Genomic DNA, 18,099 nt, shown 5'->3' on the forward strand with positions numbered 1-18,099 from the left:
TCTGTTCTCTTCCCAAAACGCAGGATGACCCTCCTCTCTGGGGACCCTGCCCCGGGGCAGGTACGCAGCTCCCGCCCAGGCTGCACACCTCGCTCCGCGCTCTCTCCGCAGCAGCCCTCCTGCCTTCCCCACCATCCCGCACGGCCCCAGTCGGTGGCGTGTTACTCAGTGATATCATCAGTGATATTCCGAGCCCACACCCTCCGGCTCGCCGAGCTTCCACCCGCTTCAGTTTACGATGAGGCTGAGAAACGGGTACAGAATATGCAATTGAGAGCTGCAGTGCAGAGAAAATATCTCCAGCACAGATGGGATTCTGCCCTAGATTTAGATCGCTTCCCTTCAACAGATGCAAATTTCTTCACACAGACACGAATGCCAAGAATTAATGAGGATTTTTTGTACAGAAACTCTTTTACGACGACTCTGCGCACTGGAACTAAGGCTCAAGACGCTTTCTCTGTATTAGCGGCAATTGCAACGACCCCTGTTTGTTTCCTTCCTAAAGGCAGGGCAGACTGGCAGTAGCTCTAACACCTCCCTTTACGCAACATGAGCCAAGCCAGGGTGGATGATCTTCTTTTGCTTTTATTTCATTTCTTGTTACTAAACATTAGGCTGATCCGAGCATCTGGATGAATCGTTGGTTTTGATTTCCTGTCTGCTGCAGGTCAAAGATTATGTCACCAAGAGTATATTTATCCTGGTAATTAAATTCAGATGGTTCCTCTTTTATTTCCTCTGCCCCTCCTTTAAAGAAGAACTATAAAACCTTACTTCTGAAAAAAAGCAGAAACTGAAAACCTGACCACGTGCAAGCTCCTGCAGCGTGTAATGCTTTCCTCCTGCCAGCCATCGGCGGTGGGTACGGGCCGTCACACGTGGGGAGGAAGCTACCCCACAGCTTCGTGCCTTTGCTGCTGGAGGCTACAGGGAGGGAGGCAGGATCTGGCATTTCCACAGCCGGGACACTGCACCCGCGTGGGAAAACCAACAACCGTTAAAACCGAGGCTAAACCTATGCTGAAATACATGGTACGGTTTAAGGTTCCTTTTCTCGCCCTGATTTAAAAGAATTATGCTTCTGTTCAAGAATAACTTACTCATCATTTTTATTCAATTATTTAACAACTGAAAAAACCCTCCTGCCTCCATGTCCACATTACTTTGTTAACGTGATCAGCCAGAACCGCTAGAAATGTCCAGCGAGTCCTGGACTCATCGAGCACTTTGCACAACAGAGACCTAGAAAACACCACACACAAGGGCATCTTCTGGTGCAAAACAGCTCGTGCTGACGCTGAAGACCCACAGATGGATAATTAAAACACCTACGCAACAAATTTGGATACTCAAAGTAAATAAAAGCCTTTTCCACCATGGTAAGTGATCACAAATCTCAGTACAAACTCCTGCTCTCTAACACCAACTGCAGTGAGAGGACTTTCGTGCTTAAAACGAGGACATGTGCCCAGTCCAATGGCATAGACTTCTAATGCACTGCGTTAATAACAAATACAAGTTACAGCTGGTTTCTTCTATCATTTCTATCTTCTTATCTGCTAAAGAATATCATGCCCTCCTTTGTCTACACTGCCTCCCCCACAGTAAGAGCAAGGAGAGCGGAGGACAGCCCAGGGTGGACCTCACCACTCCCGTGGCAGCTCGCCCAGCTCTGTGTGGGCTGCGACTCCTGGTTGTCATCAGGGCTTGGTGGTTTTTGGATTGCATTTCTGTAGTTTTGGTGGTGGTGGTTTGGAGGTGGTGGTGTTTGTATTGTGAACATCCTTATCATAGAATCATTAAGGTTGGAAAAGACCTCTAGGATCATCCAGTCCAACCCCCAACCCAACACCCCCAGGCCTCCTAAACCATGTCCCCAAGTGCCATGGCTGCACAGTTTTTGAAACCCCCCCAGGGATGGTGACTCCCCCACCTCTCTGGGCAGCCTGTGCCAGGGCCTGACCGCTCTAGCAGTAAACAAACTGTTCCTAATATCCAACCTAAACCTCCCCTGATGCAGCTTGAGGCCTCTGTTTCTTCTGACAGCAGAAAGGGACTTTGGAAGAGGAAGGTCCTGGCACTTCCTACTAACTTTGGATTTCTCTTATCTCCTCTTAAAGCAAGTTACAAGCTGGGTCTGCTTGACATGGGGACCCCGAACTTGCACCCCTCTACAGGGGATGAGGCCTTGGAGAAGGAAAGACCACAAGCTGGTGCTCAGCAGTGGCCCCGCAGGCATTAAAACCAGTGAGGTACGATCAGCTCCTCTGCCCACACTGGGACATAAACATCTGCCGTGGGAGTGCCAGAGCAGGTAGCTGTGCTGCCCGAAAACGCCTCCTCTCTGCCGCTTCGGACACGGGCAGCAAAGCTGGTTTGTGCTATGAATGTAAAGAAAATAAATGACTTTGAGCCTGCTGGTTTTGTCTTCATCTAAAAGAATGTGGGAAAATTATTAATCTATGAAGCTGAGGAGGTATTTGCTGCTTAAAAAAGGCAAGAAAAGAAATGTAAACAGCCGGCTTTGGTCTCCCTCCCTCCGCCCAGGGGATGCAGCCAGTGCCTGACTACAGGTGTAGATGCACGCACAGGTGGTGCTCAGCTCTGCAACGCTGGGCGCGTCCCATGCAACCTCCAGCAAGGGAACGAGCGTGTTTCTTCACCTCTGTCAGCAAACACAGACGGGTACTGTAGGGGATTCTCCCCCAGTTCGACCAGGGCATTCACCGACAAACACCCCCACACCACCACCAAGCAGGCTACACGGAAGGGCTGCACTGGAGCTACCCTCGGCTGCCAGCGACACCACTGCCTGACTCCCGCCTGTCCGAGGTCTGTGAAAATCGTGGTTCTCATGTAGAGAAACCACAGGAATCATGAGACCGACAACTGACTGCTCAAAAACATGCCCAGTTAAATTAGCAAGTGTCTGACAAAAATTATGATGACCAAGTCAGCTGGTTCCTGAGCACTGAAAGTGGTAGCGGCAAAGTCCAAGTCATTGCAGCCTGAGAAGCAGTGCCAAACTTGAGTCTGATCAGTGAATGCATTCAAAGCCCGCTTATGCATTGAGATACGTTTGCCTGGACCACTCTTTCATTACGGACTCCACAGATTTTGAAGAAAGAGATGAAGTTTCTCAGTTCAATCCACATAAAAATTGAAGTATTTGACTCAGAAGAAAGGGAATTTCTAATGGGCTGGGACATTACAAACTCCGCATTAATATTTATCTGACAGGAGAGTATGACTCTCATGTGAAAGTAATGCTCTTTTCCCCCCCAAAAAAGGAGCAATAAAATCCCCAAAGGTTCATCCCCGTTTTTATCCTTCTGCCCTCATTTTGGTGTTTGCTTCCCAAATCCCTGTGCCTCCTCTTGAAAAAAAAAGAAACCTCAGTTGCCAAGGAAACCCAGCGAGCAGGGATTTGGCAGGGTTTAGCACGACTAAGAAGAGCTACAGGAAGCCAGTTAAAGTCAGAATTAGAACTGGACAGCCTCAGCCACGCAAACGGACGGACAGAAAGCCTCTGTGCCCACGTCACCGCCGGGTGAGTTCCCGCCGCAGCAAGCCTGCCCTGGCTGGTTGCAGGGGCAACTCGCTATGGTGGAGCCGCATCATTTGCAGGCACGCAAGGGGTATCATCCTGCCAGTACTTCCTAGCGTCACTTTGTGCTTATCTCCTATTCCTTTGGCTGTAACTAAATGGATACAGCACAGATCAGCTGGGACAGTGCAGGGTCCTGAGGGCTGCAGCAGGTTTACTGCGGCTGAACCCTGAGGACAGGCGGGAGAGCTGGTGCCATGATCCTGCCACACAAGCACTGAAAACAAGAAAAAGAGGATTAAAGGTGGCATGAAAACATCATCTCCCCAAATCTTCTTGCTCTTTTAACAAAAATGCATCCAGGCCAAATCTGTTCCCATTTTTCATACTGCTATGGCGTAGCAGGGATGAGCCCAGCTCCTGAATTCTGGATTACCCTGGTAAGATTGTCAGAATTCTCCTTTTTCACCCAAGGGGGAGGGCCGCTTCTTCCCTTCTCTCCATTTTAATGGCTTTTATAACAGACCAAAGAGGAACTTCCACACAGAAGCATCTATGGCCTGCGTCTCCACATGTCCCAGACACGTCGTCTACCCAGCAACGGGGCAGGAACCTCCTGGTTTTGACCAGCAATGCCATCCTGCACACCCTCCTCATCTCATCAGCACTAGCTCATTCTCAGGAAAAGATTCCGTTTCAGTTAACCAATATTTACTAATTATACATAAAAAGCCTTCTTAAAAACTTCCCATCTACTTTTACCTTTAGTTTTTTAAATACACACAGTCCCCAGCTATTGAAAAAGTACATATTTTAAAACACAAGTGGTTTTTTTTTTAAATGAAACACAAACCCAAGATGCTAATTCCACGTAAACGTTGGACGGTTTCTGCCCAAGCTGCCCCAGTACGAAGATGGCTCTGCAGGCAGGAGGGGGCGCTTGGCTGAAAAACACTGTACTAGGTTACATTTCTGAGCCAGTGTTGGATACGAGTGAAGTCTCTGTTTGTAATAAAAAAGATGAAATAACACAGACAATGACTAAGGGCTCTATGTCTCGGGTATAAAACTAGTAATACTATTTGCAAGGTGATAAAGTAAGCTAGTATCTTGTTTCAAAGTAAAACACATTTTTTTTTATTTTTTTTTTTTTTTAGAAAATCCCATTCTACGGAAGCAAACTACACTTTGAAGTTATAATGTGATAACCACACGTTTTGGAGGCTGAAAACCCACCCTGATGCTCAGGCGGTTGCTTTACCAAGACGTATGATTACTAGATTATAAGGCATGGGGAGCAGCGCTAGCCACGTGGCTCCCATGCCCTGCACGGCCCGTCCTGTGTCTAAACCTTGCACCTGGGACTTACGAGAGTTTCCGGCTCGAAGCCTCATCAGCAGAGCGCAAAGTGAAGCCGCTCCAGAGGCAGGTGGCTGAAAAGCAGCTCTGGCAGCGTTTGAACTGAAGTTGCTCAGGCAGAGAAGCCAATCTGATGGTGTGTGAAAGGCAGATGAGAGCAAAGGAGGGAAGGATGAGAGAGAGAGAATTGGAGAAGAGCATTTAGAAGAGGGAGGGGAATGAAGGATGCAAGGAAGGGGATGTTGAAATGGAAAATAAAAAAGGTAAGGAATAAAGGGGGACATGAAAAAGGGCAAAGGATGGAAGGAAATGAAGAGAAAAAATGTAAGAGACATGTAATGTATACCTGACTTAGGCATTTCTAGTGTAACTAGTCACAAGCATGCCTCCCAAAGACAGAGAGCAGAACCAGACATCCTCCTGCGAGCACAAGAATTCACCATTTTTCTGTCATAGTAATTGAAAGGTCAAAGAAAACAAAAATCACTAAGAACACCTCTGCAACCTTTAGAGAAAAAACCCAACCGGTCAAGTGATTCTGCTGCACTCCACAGCCTGTATCGCTTTACCAGAGCTGTGGGTCTGTCTCCTCTCCACTGCCTGAGGGCTGTGAACTACATCTTCCCGGTACCACATCCGCTACCGCTCAGGCTGCAGGTGGAAGGCGCTCACTGAACATCAGCTAGAGAGCCAACACTACCACTGACTGACAAACCAAAACTGAACCTCAGCTGGAAGATGTAGGAAAAAGCTACAAGTCCTCCCCGGCTCCATCTTTTTTGGACTCCTTTATGCTCACAGTACTAAGTAACAAAACCCCACAAAAGCCAAAAAAGATGAAAAAGCATATGAGTAAATGCCTTTCAGCACTCGGAGCCGCGCCCCTAGGTAACAGTACTGCTAGTCTAAAGGTGATGTTCAGTATGTTTTATAATAGTGAAGCATGGAAGGAATGTAACAGTATTGACTGCCATTCAGTCCTGGGAAGTGATCCTGCCTTGTCCACAGACTGAAAAGACCCCACTATTGAGAAAGAGACACTTCATAGCTGTCATAGAGTTAATTTTCTGGGGCTAAACCATGACAATAGTAAAGCCTGGGGTGGTGCTAGTATTTACAGCAGGTCTGAAGGATGGAAGTGGCCTTAAAAAAAAAAAAAACCCTCTTGTTCATAGCAGCATGGAAGGAATGTGCTGCTAGAAGAGACCTTTTTGGACGAGACACCAGATCGGAGCCCCAGACTGGCCGGGTCCATGGAAATCTTGAGGCACTCTTTGGAGAAGAGGAATTGCTTCCTCTGTGCAAGCCACATTGTACCTGACGGAAACGTATTGTGCATCCTTAGATCATTCTGCCATCGGAAAGGGAGGCAGAGCTATTCTCGTCTCTTCCCCAATTGCTGTGTAATGCTGCCCCGCGTTACTAGCTTAGCACTTCTTTCCACCTCAAAACCATCAGTACGCTGACACATTTCCTATATGTATCAAGCCTATACTGTGAAAAGAGGGAAGATGAAAAATATTCTAACTGGAAAACCATACTGACCCTTCTCACTTGGGCACTCGCTGTTTGCAGGTCACCCACTGCCCGGTTTAACTCCTTACCGTAGAGTTGAGTGTCTGCCAGAGCGGGAAATGCTGTTGCCAACTGGCGAGGGTAAATTACTGCCCCTGTGCAGGTCCTCAATCGATCGGCTCCAAGGTTTGGACTTGTCCATCGAGTTTTCCACATTGTTCTCCAAACTTTCAAAGTCAAACCTGAAAGGAAACCGAAATTCCAACGCCGGCTTAGACAGAAAAGATGCACACAGCATTCTCCTTCCTGTTCAACATCTGCGGATCTTAGTAGGTCCCAAAAGATTACAAAGAGAAAGGAAGAAAGCAGTGCAGGCTAACTTCCCTTCGGCTGCAATTCGGTGCGAGCTTCAGATGCGTAGTGCAGCAAATGTGGGCCTTGACGAAGGGAGCAGCTAACCACACGAGTGCACAATCTGCGAAGGATCAAACAGCTACCTACTATTCTATTTCAACGCAAAACAAATGCAACAGTGGCTGCTTTGCTGATGATTAGCCCTGCCTTGAAGGAAAGAGGGAGAATGCTTACAGCCGTCTCCATTTTATTTCAATAAATCAATACTTTGTGCAAGTACGAACTCAGTTTCCTCCATCAATATGTGACCGAGCATTTACACCGGCTTGCTGGCCCTCATGAATCTCCCAGCATACATTACTACATTACCATAATCATTACAGGTTTTTGATTTCTGACTTGTTGCCCATTATACTGCTATTTCCAGCAAAAATTTCTTGTTCCCCTTACAGCTTTTGAGGTTATTACTCATGTTTACCACGTTAGAGAGGGGAAAAACCCAGCAAGATAACTTGCATATATTTGTATAATTTTAGGAAGAAGTCTTTATACAAACACTTCTTTTTGCTGTGCACAGTTTTTTCCAGTGTTAGTAACATCTTATAACATATAATTTTCCTTCATTAATTTTATTGCAACCCCACCAAAAATCGCTTTTCTGTGCGACGGTATATATATATCTGATGGCATCTTTTCTAAAAACATCAACTCTGCTCAGCTCGAGTTCCTAACTACAACGGTATCTTTAACCTACCGCTTCTTTTCATACAATTTTATACAAAAAATCTATTCCTGCAATATCCTGAAGTGAAAGCCTGTGGATATACAGAACAAGCTGAACATCTAGTTCATATTGTGTGATATAACGAGTAACGAAAGCTGATTTTTCCCCAACTGTTTTAATAGAGTACATTTAATGATTCATTACCCGAGCGACCAAATCTGACTCCCAGCTAACCAGATGTCAGAACGGCAAAAGGTTCTTCCATAGGACTTGCAAAATCACCTCGAAATTCCTACTCTGGTCTTGCAGCGCAGCTACCGTGCACAGCGCCGACAACTTTGCTTGCCGCGAGCCTTGTGAGAGGTGGTTCGTGTGTGGATGTTGCTTTGAACAAGGTAGGCAGTGTTATAATTCCTTGGGGTCGGACACTAATTGCAAACCTATTTCTAAGGAAGCCTGCATGCTTCCACGCGTTTGCTGAATGTTTTTGCTCTGAACCTCTAAGACGCTCAGAGGCCAAAGTTAAAATATATGTCAGTGCAGTCTTAGATATAAATGATGTCATGGCTTAAACTTAGGCGCTTTTTTCTCTGCAACATGTTACGATCCAATGGTTTTGGATTAATGTTACCATTTTCTCTGCATTAAGGTACACACAGAGTATTATACCAAGCTGCTGGCAGGAAAGCTCTGCTAGAAAAGCTGAGCATCTGCCCCAGCACCTCCCTCTCTTGCTCGGTAGTGATGGCAGGAGTCTTGCTCCGCCTTGCAAACCCACAGAGTAGCAGGCATGTCTTACTTACGTGACTGCATACTGTGCAAACGACAAGTACTCCACCAGAACATCCAGGCCTTTGTTTTCTTCATTCAGGAACTCCCTGACCCATCTGTAGGAAAAATCATTAGACATCAGAGCATTTCACAGGCTTCGTGCAGTTACCGGAATTCTTGTCAGATCAACTAGAGGCAGGTCTGTTGCAGGAAAGGCAGCACTGCTGAGCAAAACTTTGCTTTCTCAGTCAGGAAAAGAAGGCTTTTTTAAAATGCCCTTTATCGTTTAGAAGACCTTAAAAGAGTCCTTCAGAGGACTTTATAAATGTACTGAAAGGAGCTTTTTTGCAGCACCGTGATAGGAAAAACATTCCACCAGTAACAGCATAAAACCCCCTACACACACTGCTCAGAAACTAGATGTTTCAGAGTACTTCTTCTAAGTCCTGAGCTCCGGAGTGGGTAAGTGCCTTCCCCACCACAGCGGTGTTGCTGCACGAGGGCCGGGGGTGCACCAGGGTGCTCGGCTGCTGCCCAGCTTTGCTCCAAAGCCAGGCTCATCTCCTCCCTGGCACGCGCCGCTGCACAAACGTCTTGGTTTTAGCTGGGATGGAGTTAATTTTCTTCACTGTAGCTGAACCATGACAACAAACCACCAAGCAGCGGCTACAGCCACCTTCTAATGCATGAGTTGCAGGGACCTGGTTTACTTTTCTTCTACACCTTGATTTCTAGCAGCATTTCAAAAGCATACAGACAGCACAACAGCAAAAGAGTAACAGCACCGAGGGCGAGATCTGGCATCCTGGATGTACATTTAAGTAATCCTGCCTTCTTTTTTTAAAAGATGTTAATCTCTTACTGTGAATTTTGGTCCCTGAGAATTACGCAGAATTATCTTCCATTCAGAAAAGGCTCTTACCTTCCAAAGCTTTCAAAAACTTGAAAGTGCCTAATAAAGTTTGAAAATCCATACATCTGGGGGCAAACCCAGGCAAGCAAGGAGCCTCGGCACAGCCCCAGCCCAGCTCTCCTCCAAACCCAAGCGGGGCAGCCAAAACTCCACCAGGAGCGGGTTAGGTGCCACTGGAACAAGTGGGGAGCCAGGGAAGGAACTGGGGCTCTGGGCTCGCTCTGCCTCCAGGGCCTCGCAGCTGTGGATCCCCTGCTCTCAGCAGAGTGGGAATTCATTGTCTCTGAGTTACTCCAGTCTTCAGGCTTTAAATCTTTCGCTGCCTACCTACTAAAATAAACAACCTGGCATATTTATAAAATATATTTTGAAACACATCTTTCAGCCGACTAAAGTAAATAAATAAACATTGGTCTTGTCAGCCTCCTTTATTCATCTGGTGCACCATCACGGTTCCTTCCGCACACCCATGAGCCATCGTAAATCTGCAGAGCGTCATGCTTCGGATGCCCTAAGTCTTTGGTGGGGAATCTTCTGGGTTGGAAAACAGGGAGAACATAGCAGGAGCCAGAGCAGGGGCGGGGGAGAAGTTTGCTGGACATATTTGCGACGGCACAGCTTGCGGGAGGGTCCCCTGATGCTGTGCACACCGTCCATGCACGCCACGCTGGGGAGCCAGCTCCCACAGAGGGAGAACGGCTCTTCCTCCCACAGTTCAAAATGCCCTTGTTTCCACAAAATAAGAGGAGCGTCCGATAAAACTGATGTAATTGAGCTGGACACAGTGTGAGATCATGAAACAAAACACTGAAGAAACCTTCCTGGCTGATGCACCAGTGCTGAACTGGCTTCTGGTCCCGAGACCCAAAGCAGAGAGGCGAGACCGGTGGAAACAGAGATGGGAACGGCACGTTCAATAAAAACCGAAGTCTCTCAGATTCTTTTACGTTTGCTATTTGAGAGGAATTTTGTGCTTTGTAGAAGTAAAATACTGGGAAAGCCAGGCTTCATGAACTGCATCATGTTAAAGCTATAAAACAGCATGGGGTTTTTTTTATATATATTTATAGCTGCAATACTATTACTATTCTAGACACAGACATGCTCACTGCTGCTGTGACTAACTTAGGGTGAGCAGAAGTTGACTGCAATCTTCTCGCAGCCTTCCTAGTATTGTGGGTGAACCCTATCATGAAAGGATTAGAGATGAATTATTCTCCGGAGATGCCCAGCTATCCCTTAACTGAGCCCTTCAGGCTTCGACGATCCATCAAGTGGTATCACTGCTTGGCAAGCAAAGAGAAATTTTCCCAAAGGCCTCCTCAGTAGATGTAAAACAAACAAAAAAAAAACTTAGACCAGAGGTCACCAAAAATTCTTACCCGATGTGATTCGTTCTTAAAGAAATTTCCAGTTCTCGGAGTACCTGAGTGGACTCTTGGACTCGTCTTCTGAATTTCTGTAATTGAGTGAGCAGGCAAAAATAACAATTAGACTCATGTGATGCTATTTAAAATATCAACATCTCACACAGCGCAGATTGAATAAATAAAACATTAAGGTAAACTGAGAAGCCCTCTAAATCCTGAGGAATGCAACAACAATAGTCCGGCAGTCAACAAAAACATGCGCAGAAAAATAACTTCTGTTCCCATGCACATTTTTGAGTTTCCAGGATTAAGAAAATTAAAAGTCTGTAGATAAATAAACATTTCTTTACAATACAAGCTTTGTTTTAGTATCAAGCTCTCCACTGAGAACGACAGTGTTCAGGCTTCTTATCTCAGCCTGGTGTTTCAATCTCGCTTTCACGACTTTACACCCACACCGAAAAACCTGCCATGATTTCTGTGTAATTACCAAATCTGCGGGCGTGAGCCAATAATGAAATACACACGTGCTGCCATCTGCATGCTTTAATAATTTGTGCACACTAAGTTGTATCTGCAAAATGAGATGCTGGGAAAAGGCCATAAAACGTCAGAAGTAAAACACTGGGCAGCAACACAGCAGAAAGGAGATGAGGTTTTATGTCATCTCCGTATAGGAGCAGAAAGGGCGACCTGGGAGAAAGTCACTGGGAGGCAGTGAGAGCCCCACTTTGCTCCACAGCTCAAAGCAGGCACCAGTCATGGCAGAAGACCCCTAAACACACACCAACTCATCTCAAGTCGAGTCAAGCAGCTCATCTCCAACCTCTGAAAAGCAACGTGGAGCAAGGGCTGCCTTCGGTGTGCCAACAGAGTGAGCCAGTGATGCCGCCTCCTCTCCCAGCTGGGGAAAGACTGTCGCCTTCTCTCCTGCCTGGGGCTCCTTGCCCATGGAAATCTACTAAAACAGCTCGATAAATTATTCTGGAGCAGTTGACTTTGGTAAATTCTCATTCATGAACAAGCTAAATGAGAGCAGAAGTGGATGGACAATGATAATCACCTTGGAATTGTGGTACTTAACAACCAACTCGGGCATCAGTTATCACTCGCACAGACTTGATGTGTTTGGAAAGGGCTTCTAAATGCTTAGGACGCAAGAGATGCTGCTGCAAGTAGGACTATGCTCGGAATACTAGGGAAAAAAGGGTTTGTTCTCAGGGCACTACCACAAAGCCAGACTAAGATCAAGGGGACTACTTGGCAGTTAATAATTCTCGTGAGTTCATTTATTGAGGTGAAGATGATGAAAGGATAGGATTTACCTTGCCTTGCTGACCTACGTGAAAGTTATCAGCTGCCTTTTTCACCAGGGTTTTATCACGTGCTAGTTAGCGCCACTGGCTTACCCGAGGTAAGACTAAATCCCAGCTCAGAAAGCCACTGGCAGACCAAAATAGATGTCTCGCTGTAAAGTCCTAGTAGACACAAGGCGCTATTAATTTTCACTTTGCACTAGCTAGTTGAGAGCAGACATAGAGTTTCTCTGGACCTCGGTTAATTAGCTCCGAGTACAAAAACACAGCGCCTTCTCTCCCGAGAGAGTTGACACAATACAACTGCAAACAATACAAAACCTTACCTCTCTAGAAATAAAGGTAAAATATTGATGTAGCAAGAGGCAGACAGGAGGCAGGGGTGGGAGGGCACAGCAGAAATAGGCAGCATGTTCTCGCTCGCCCCACGGGTGACCGTCACGCCCCAGCGAGGCCAGGCTGCTATTCGCAACCGTGGCAGAGAGCAATGATCCGGCTCTGTGCTTTACTGGGCTCTGGGAGCCACCAAACTGCAATTTCTTTAAAAATGTGTAATTTCAACACTTTCATTTTCCTGTTTCAAATTCAGCTCGGACATAAAGCAATTGTTTTCCCAGGAAGAGCCATTAAGACCCCAATTATAAGCTGAAACGCACATTTTGCAGCAGCGTTTGGAGCCACCTTCTCTTGGCCACGCTGGGGATCATCAGCAAAAATGCTGACACCACCTCAATTACGGCAATAATCCTGGTAACACGAGCTCTCCCCACAATATCGCGCCTCTGTCCAGAAGCCCGTCTGTAAATCTTTCCGCCTCGCAGCCCAGGCTGAGGAAAGGCTGCTGGTGATAGAGAATAACGCAACAAAAGAGAGGAACTCAATGGAGTTATTTTTAGGCTCCTTAGGTTTTGTCATTTGTCATGGGACTCTTATAGTGGTATTAGGATAAGAAAGGCTTTAATGTGTGCCTGTAACCACAGAGCAAAGCCAAACACTAAATGAATCTCAAAAACCCTTCAGGAATAAAACACAAAGACCTCTGTTCACCATTTTTTAAAAAAAAAAAAAACAAACCTACAATCAGCTACAGGCAAATTTAAAGGTTTCCTACTAAATGGTTTCCTACTCCTTGTCAGAGCCTCCAACAAGAGAAGCACTGTCAGAAGACATTACTGCAGCCTTGAAGACACGAGCTAGCGACGGCGCGCTGGAGGCACAGGGCACCCAGTGTTCGCCCCTCGCCTTTCGCAGGGACGGAGGTGCACCTCCGGCGCGGCTGGAGCCGGCCCCGGCCTGGAAGCCCTGTGTCAGGATACGTATTTTACCGCAGGGCACCAACCTCGGCTAATTGTACGGCGACACAAAGCGGCGCTTGTTGAGGACAAGGCAGAGGCAGTCAATGGCAGGATCTGCTAGGCGCTCGCTGCCTTTTTTTGGTTGTTTTTTTTTTAATGGCTATTATAACTCTCAACACAGGATATGAGCTGATATCCGAAGTGGTTAAATACCAAAGGTTCAGCGATAGTCCTCTAAATGGGATGCAGGTTTACTATTATTCTAAAATCCTGGAGTCTATTACTAAGGCCATCAGAGCGGTGCAGAAATATCAGAACCAGCCACAAATGCATCCCGGAACAGAAGCCACATTCAGGGATGCACGACGTTCACGTGAAAGGCCAAGTGAAGTGCCTGAGCCTTACATGAGTGATTATCAAACTATTTTGGACAAAAGAATATGCAGAAGGATGGATGAGGCTTTGCCATGTAAATACACCCCAGGTGATGTCTTTACTTCACAACCCTGACGCCTCAGAGGAGCTGCAAGTGAGAGGCAAACTATGCCAGCTGTACTGAACTTCGGTCATGCAAATGCCCAGAGAAAAGGACTCGAAACTCCAACATCCCCTTCACATGGGTGAGAAAAGCACCATGTGACAGAGGTTTTATTCACCACCAGCACTGCCCACATGAAAAGTCAGACCTAGAGTACACCTCAGCGATAATCCGTTAGACTACTGAAGCTGAAGTTATTAAAACAAGTTGTTTCATGTGTCAGATGGTCCTTTTCTTTGCTATATCTGTTGTCCTTTCTGAGCTACAAAAACTGCAGCGTCTTTCCAACTTCTCTTTGCTTCTCTCTGCAGTTTGTTCCGTCTCCAAAACTCTTCTCAGAGACTTTTATGGGGCCTTTTACACAAAGGCAGGAAGGAACCCGGACCCCGGGACCATCCTTGCCGAGGAACGAGGGACGGGCGAGAGGAAACAGGACGCTCCTCACCTTCCTGGTTACAGCCGGGTCCAGATAGCCTTTCAACTTCTGGATGTATGTGTGCGGAGGATTCTTCACTTGAAATCTTTCCTGCAAAGGACATAAGAATAAACATCAGCCATTTTATAACATCTTCTATGTTTACTTACTATATACATAAGTATTTATCTGTGTGCATGCATTTTAAACAGTAGATATCTATAATATAGTTTTATAGGTACATATCTTATATTCATAAGTATATAATCTATGCATATACAATATGCATGTAAATATATTTTATTTACATATATCTTGATATTCCAAAATTTGATACTAATATAGGATGCATAAAAATGTACCTTACATATTCAATGTCTATTTTGACTTTTAATTATACATACACACAAGCACGCGTCTGAAATAACGGGGTTTCTGCTAGCCAGGAGTACTGAGAGAAAAGAGAAGCACTAGAAGAACAGACGCCTGTCCATGTTTGACTGAAAGCCATCACCACAAAAACCAAGACACCTTTTTTATCATTCGGAACAATCCTAAAAAAGTGCTGCACGGTCTATGCATGGGAGAAGACATATCATTTCATTGTTCAGACTCCATAAAAATAAATGCAAGAGTAGTGCGTTAGCAAGAAACGAGTAATATTTTAACTCCCTGGTATTAAATCGGACTGTCTTTGGAAGTGGCCCACCAGGCCCCAGCCCAACCCTACTGCAGGTTCCCGTTACTGGAAGGGGCACCGGACTGGAGAGGGCCGAGCACCGCGCAGCACAGCCAAAGCCTCCCTGGCCATGGACACAAAGTGGTCGCACAGTATTTGGGCCACAGTAAGTTCAGCTCGTCTTCGTGGAGCCCCATATGGAAACGAAGACCAATACTCCGTTTTTACTTAGCTCTCCTAGCAATAACAACGCAGGCTTCGTTACCAGCCCTGCCCAGCCACCGCACAGGAGGGCTTGTTTATTCTACGTAAATACACCCAATGGCAGCAGCATCCTGCCGCCTACGCCAACACAACGCTTGAGCACCACCGTGTTCATCGTGCCTCGGGGTCACAGCTCCCCACGCTCTTTCCGCCAGCACCGCTGGCATGGGGAGCGTGCTGGTGGTTGAGCCCATTCCAGCCACCCACGGCTCCCAGCGACACCTTCAGCGCCTGTGTCACACGAGGGCAGAGCCGAGGGATCTCCAGCATGGCGGGAAGCAAGCCAGCAAATGCTACCGAGACCACAATTACACTACCACAGGCAAATTATGGACCAGATACCCATCCCTGCCCCACTGGGAAAGCCCAGGAGCCACCACGTGCTTCTCCTCCCCACGAAGGTTGGAGTCTTACCAACTTCAGGACGTGGAGAAAGGCAGGTTGTCCATGATCAACGGGCTTTACCCCTGTAAAGCATCTCATTACCCATGCCTGCTTGCCTGCTTTCTGTCATACACCAGCAGCACGCCTGATTTCCCTTCCACATCTCACCTGCTGCAAGTCCAGTGCCAAGAAATTCCCAACCGCTCTCGAGACTCGCTTCTCACCAAAGGTTTCCCAACACCTCACCTTACAGGGGGACACTTGATCTGCTGTCCAGAATCAACCACATCCAGAATCGAACTGAAGATTTTAATGACAAATATAAGGTCTGTAAGGTTTGTGCTCTGAGAGCTGCTTGATTTTTCCTTGCTTTTTTTACCAGTTGCACAGCCAGATTGAAATTTATCCTACCCAGGCTGCTGTGAACACGAGTTGTTCTGCAAGGAGTATGCTATGTCCAAACCTGTTAAGAGCATTACCAAAAGTTCTGATACTATTTGTATCTTGGAAGAATTTTAAACTATTCTGCCCTTTCCCTTGAGGAAAGATCTCATAACAATTTCCTCCTGAAATTTCACATTTTATAACTGATATTTGAAACCTCCCTTTATTAGGTCAGGATGCAATTTTGACTACATTATCTGAAAGCTATTTCATAATGAATAGTGCACTGCTGCCCAGTTACCAGAATGTACTGTCTGAACACCAAAAGTTGTTCGTGTTATTATCGTGCTGCTTGCTGTAAAAAAAGTAATTTGTCATGGTCAGAAGGAAAAAATGAACCAGAAAGTCTGCCCTGTGGTCCATCAGCCCCGGGCGAGAGCTCTCCAAGACGGAGAGCAGACATTTCTTTCCCCTTTTACAACTGGATTTTTTTTTTCCATGCACCTTCACGTGTATGGGCCAACCACGGTCCTGGAATTGGCATTTCCTTTTATCTAAAAAACAGTTCAGAAAACGCAAAGCTCTTCGTCGCCAGCTCCTCTCTGGCCAAAGTGATGCCAGGGGTGTCTGTCCTGCTCCATCCTCCCCCAGCACTGTGCCCACCGCCATGGCTCCCTCTCGGCTCTGTAGGCATGGACGCTTCGAGCCAGTCCCACCTCAGCTGGCCCGCACAGGTCAGGCAGCCCCTTTCACACCCTGGTAGTTAAATCTGCGGCTAATTGGAACCGCTCCTGGTGCGTGGGGAAAGACGGGCTCACGAGACAGACGCACGGAGTCACACGCAGGCTTGGGAACGGTGTGCCAAGGCTCCTTCACACAGCTCCACCAGCACAAGCAGAAATCGCCTGCCACATCCCGAGGTGTGTGCAATGGCCAGCCCTAGCACCCAACCCTCCAGAAAATGGGAGCAGGAACACCCACAGATGTTGACAGGGACTTTAAAGGAAATAAAATAATAAATTTTTTTAAAAATCACATAAAATAAATCAGTTAAAAGAATAAGATGTCATTATAGAAGAATAAGATGTCAATATCCAAAGTACTTTTAATTGCTAGCTTAATTTATGTGCTTTTTACAGGACATACTTAGGCCAGTTTCTCAGTCAGACTTACAGCCCTCTCAGGATGCTGTGACTGGGGCTGCACAGTGGGCATTAACATATGTTATTTAGGAGCAGTTTCCATCCATTAACCCATTTTAGAACTTCTTCACACTGTCAGACAGACAAAAAAAAAACAACCCACTTTGCTATAAAAGAGGTTCTGGCCTGTTGTAGACTAGTAAAGAGTTACAGAGGTATCTGGACCTCAGAGACCACCACCACTTCTCATTTTCCCCCTCAACAGTTTTATATTAGCTCCAGAGACATTACAGCATTTGAATAACCACAGCCTCCTCTACAAAAAGCACATGAAGGTAGAAGCGTTTTCACTGTGCTACTTAGTAATAACCACGTCCAAATATTATTCTTTGCATCTGCAAGTGATGGAGCGAAGTGGTGGAGGACCAAGCCGAAGGTCTGCTCTTGAAGAGCGTTGGGTGACACGAGAGCACCGGCAGGCACAGCGAAGTCCCAGGCTAACAAGGCCCCACATTAGCTCTCATATTTATTCCTTCCCATTTTGGGGGGTTCTCTCATGCCGATGTAGCTCTGCTGCGTTCAGTCTAATCCTCCAGAGAAGCTACTTTACTCTTACAGATTCGTTTCTCTTACTAACTAATCAGCTATCATCTGCTAAAGTGAGAGGAGCTTTTCCTAACTGCCAGTTTCAATATCTGGAGTCTTCAAAATTAAATGCTTAATGAGATTCAACGAGCACATTTAGTAGTCTGTGATGCAGACACTATATATTTTTGTTTGTTTTCTTAAAACATAGCTGTAATTATGTATTTATGCAATAATCTCTACAGCAGCTTCATTAAAAAAAGATGCTGCTCGTTACTGTAGAGTGGAATTATTTGGGTTGAAGGATTTTAAAGACCTTAACCATGAACAACAGATACCAGCGATGCTCTTCGCTAACTAGTGACCAAGAACCACTTGTGGTAAACATCTAGTCCTGGAAACATTTTTATAGCCCCTTAAAGTGGTTTTTTTCCTGCTTTGGAAAGCCATGAGGGATTAGCCTTTAAAACTGCCCTTTCCTGGCTACGTGTACTGTCTCGGTTTATCCAGCTTTGACTGTTTTATATTAGGGGCTGATACA

General features: G+C 46.2%; 1 protein-coding gene across 8 annotated transcripts in view; it reads right to left on the reverse strand.

Annotated features, from left to right (window-relative positions):
- FMNL2 (formin like 2) overlaps nt 1-18,099 on the reverse strand; it is a 152,689-nt gene that overhangs the window by 48,304 nt on the left and 86,286 nt on the right. For all 8 annotated transcript variants that reach the window (XM_064450935.1, XM_064450931.1, XM_064450933.1 and 5 more), the window contains exons 3-6: nt 14,151-14,231; nt 10,569-10,645; nt 8,306-8,389; nt 6,514-6,666 (exon numbers count right to left, since the gene is read on the reverse strand). In XM_064450935.1, the coding sequence (XP_064307005.1) occupies nt 6,514-6,666; nt 8,306-8,389; nt 10,569-10,645; nt 14,151-14,231 (395 nt within the window). The remainder of the gene's footprint in view (nt 1-6,513; nt 6,667-8,305; nt 8,390-10,568; nt 10,646-14,150; nt 14,232-18,099) is intronic.

The sequence above is a fragment of the Phalacrocorax carbo genome, chromosome 5, assembly GCF_963921805.1.
Source record: "Phalacrocorax carbo chromosome 5, bPhaCar2.1, whole genome shotgun sequence".
Taxonomy (NCBI): domain Eukaryota; kingdom Metazoa; phylum Chordata; class Aves; order Suliformes; family Phalacrocoracidae; genus Phalacrocorax; species Phalacrocorax carbo.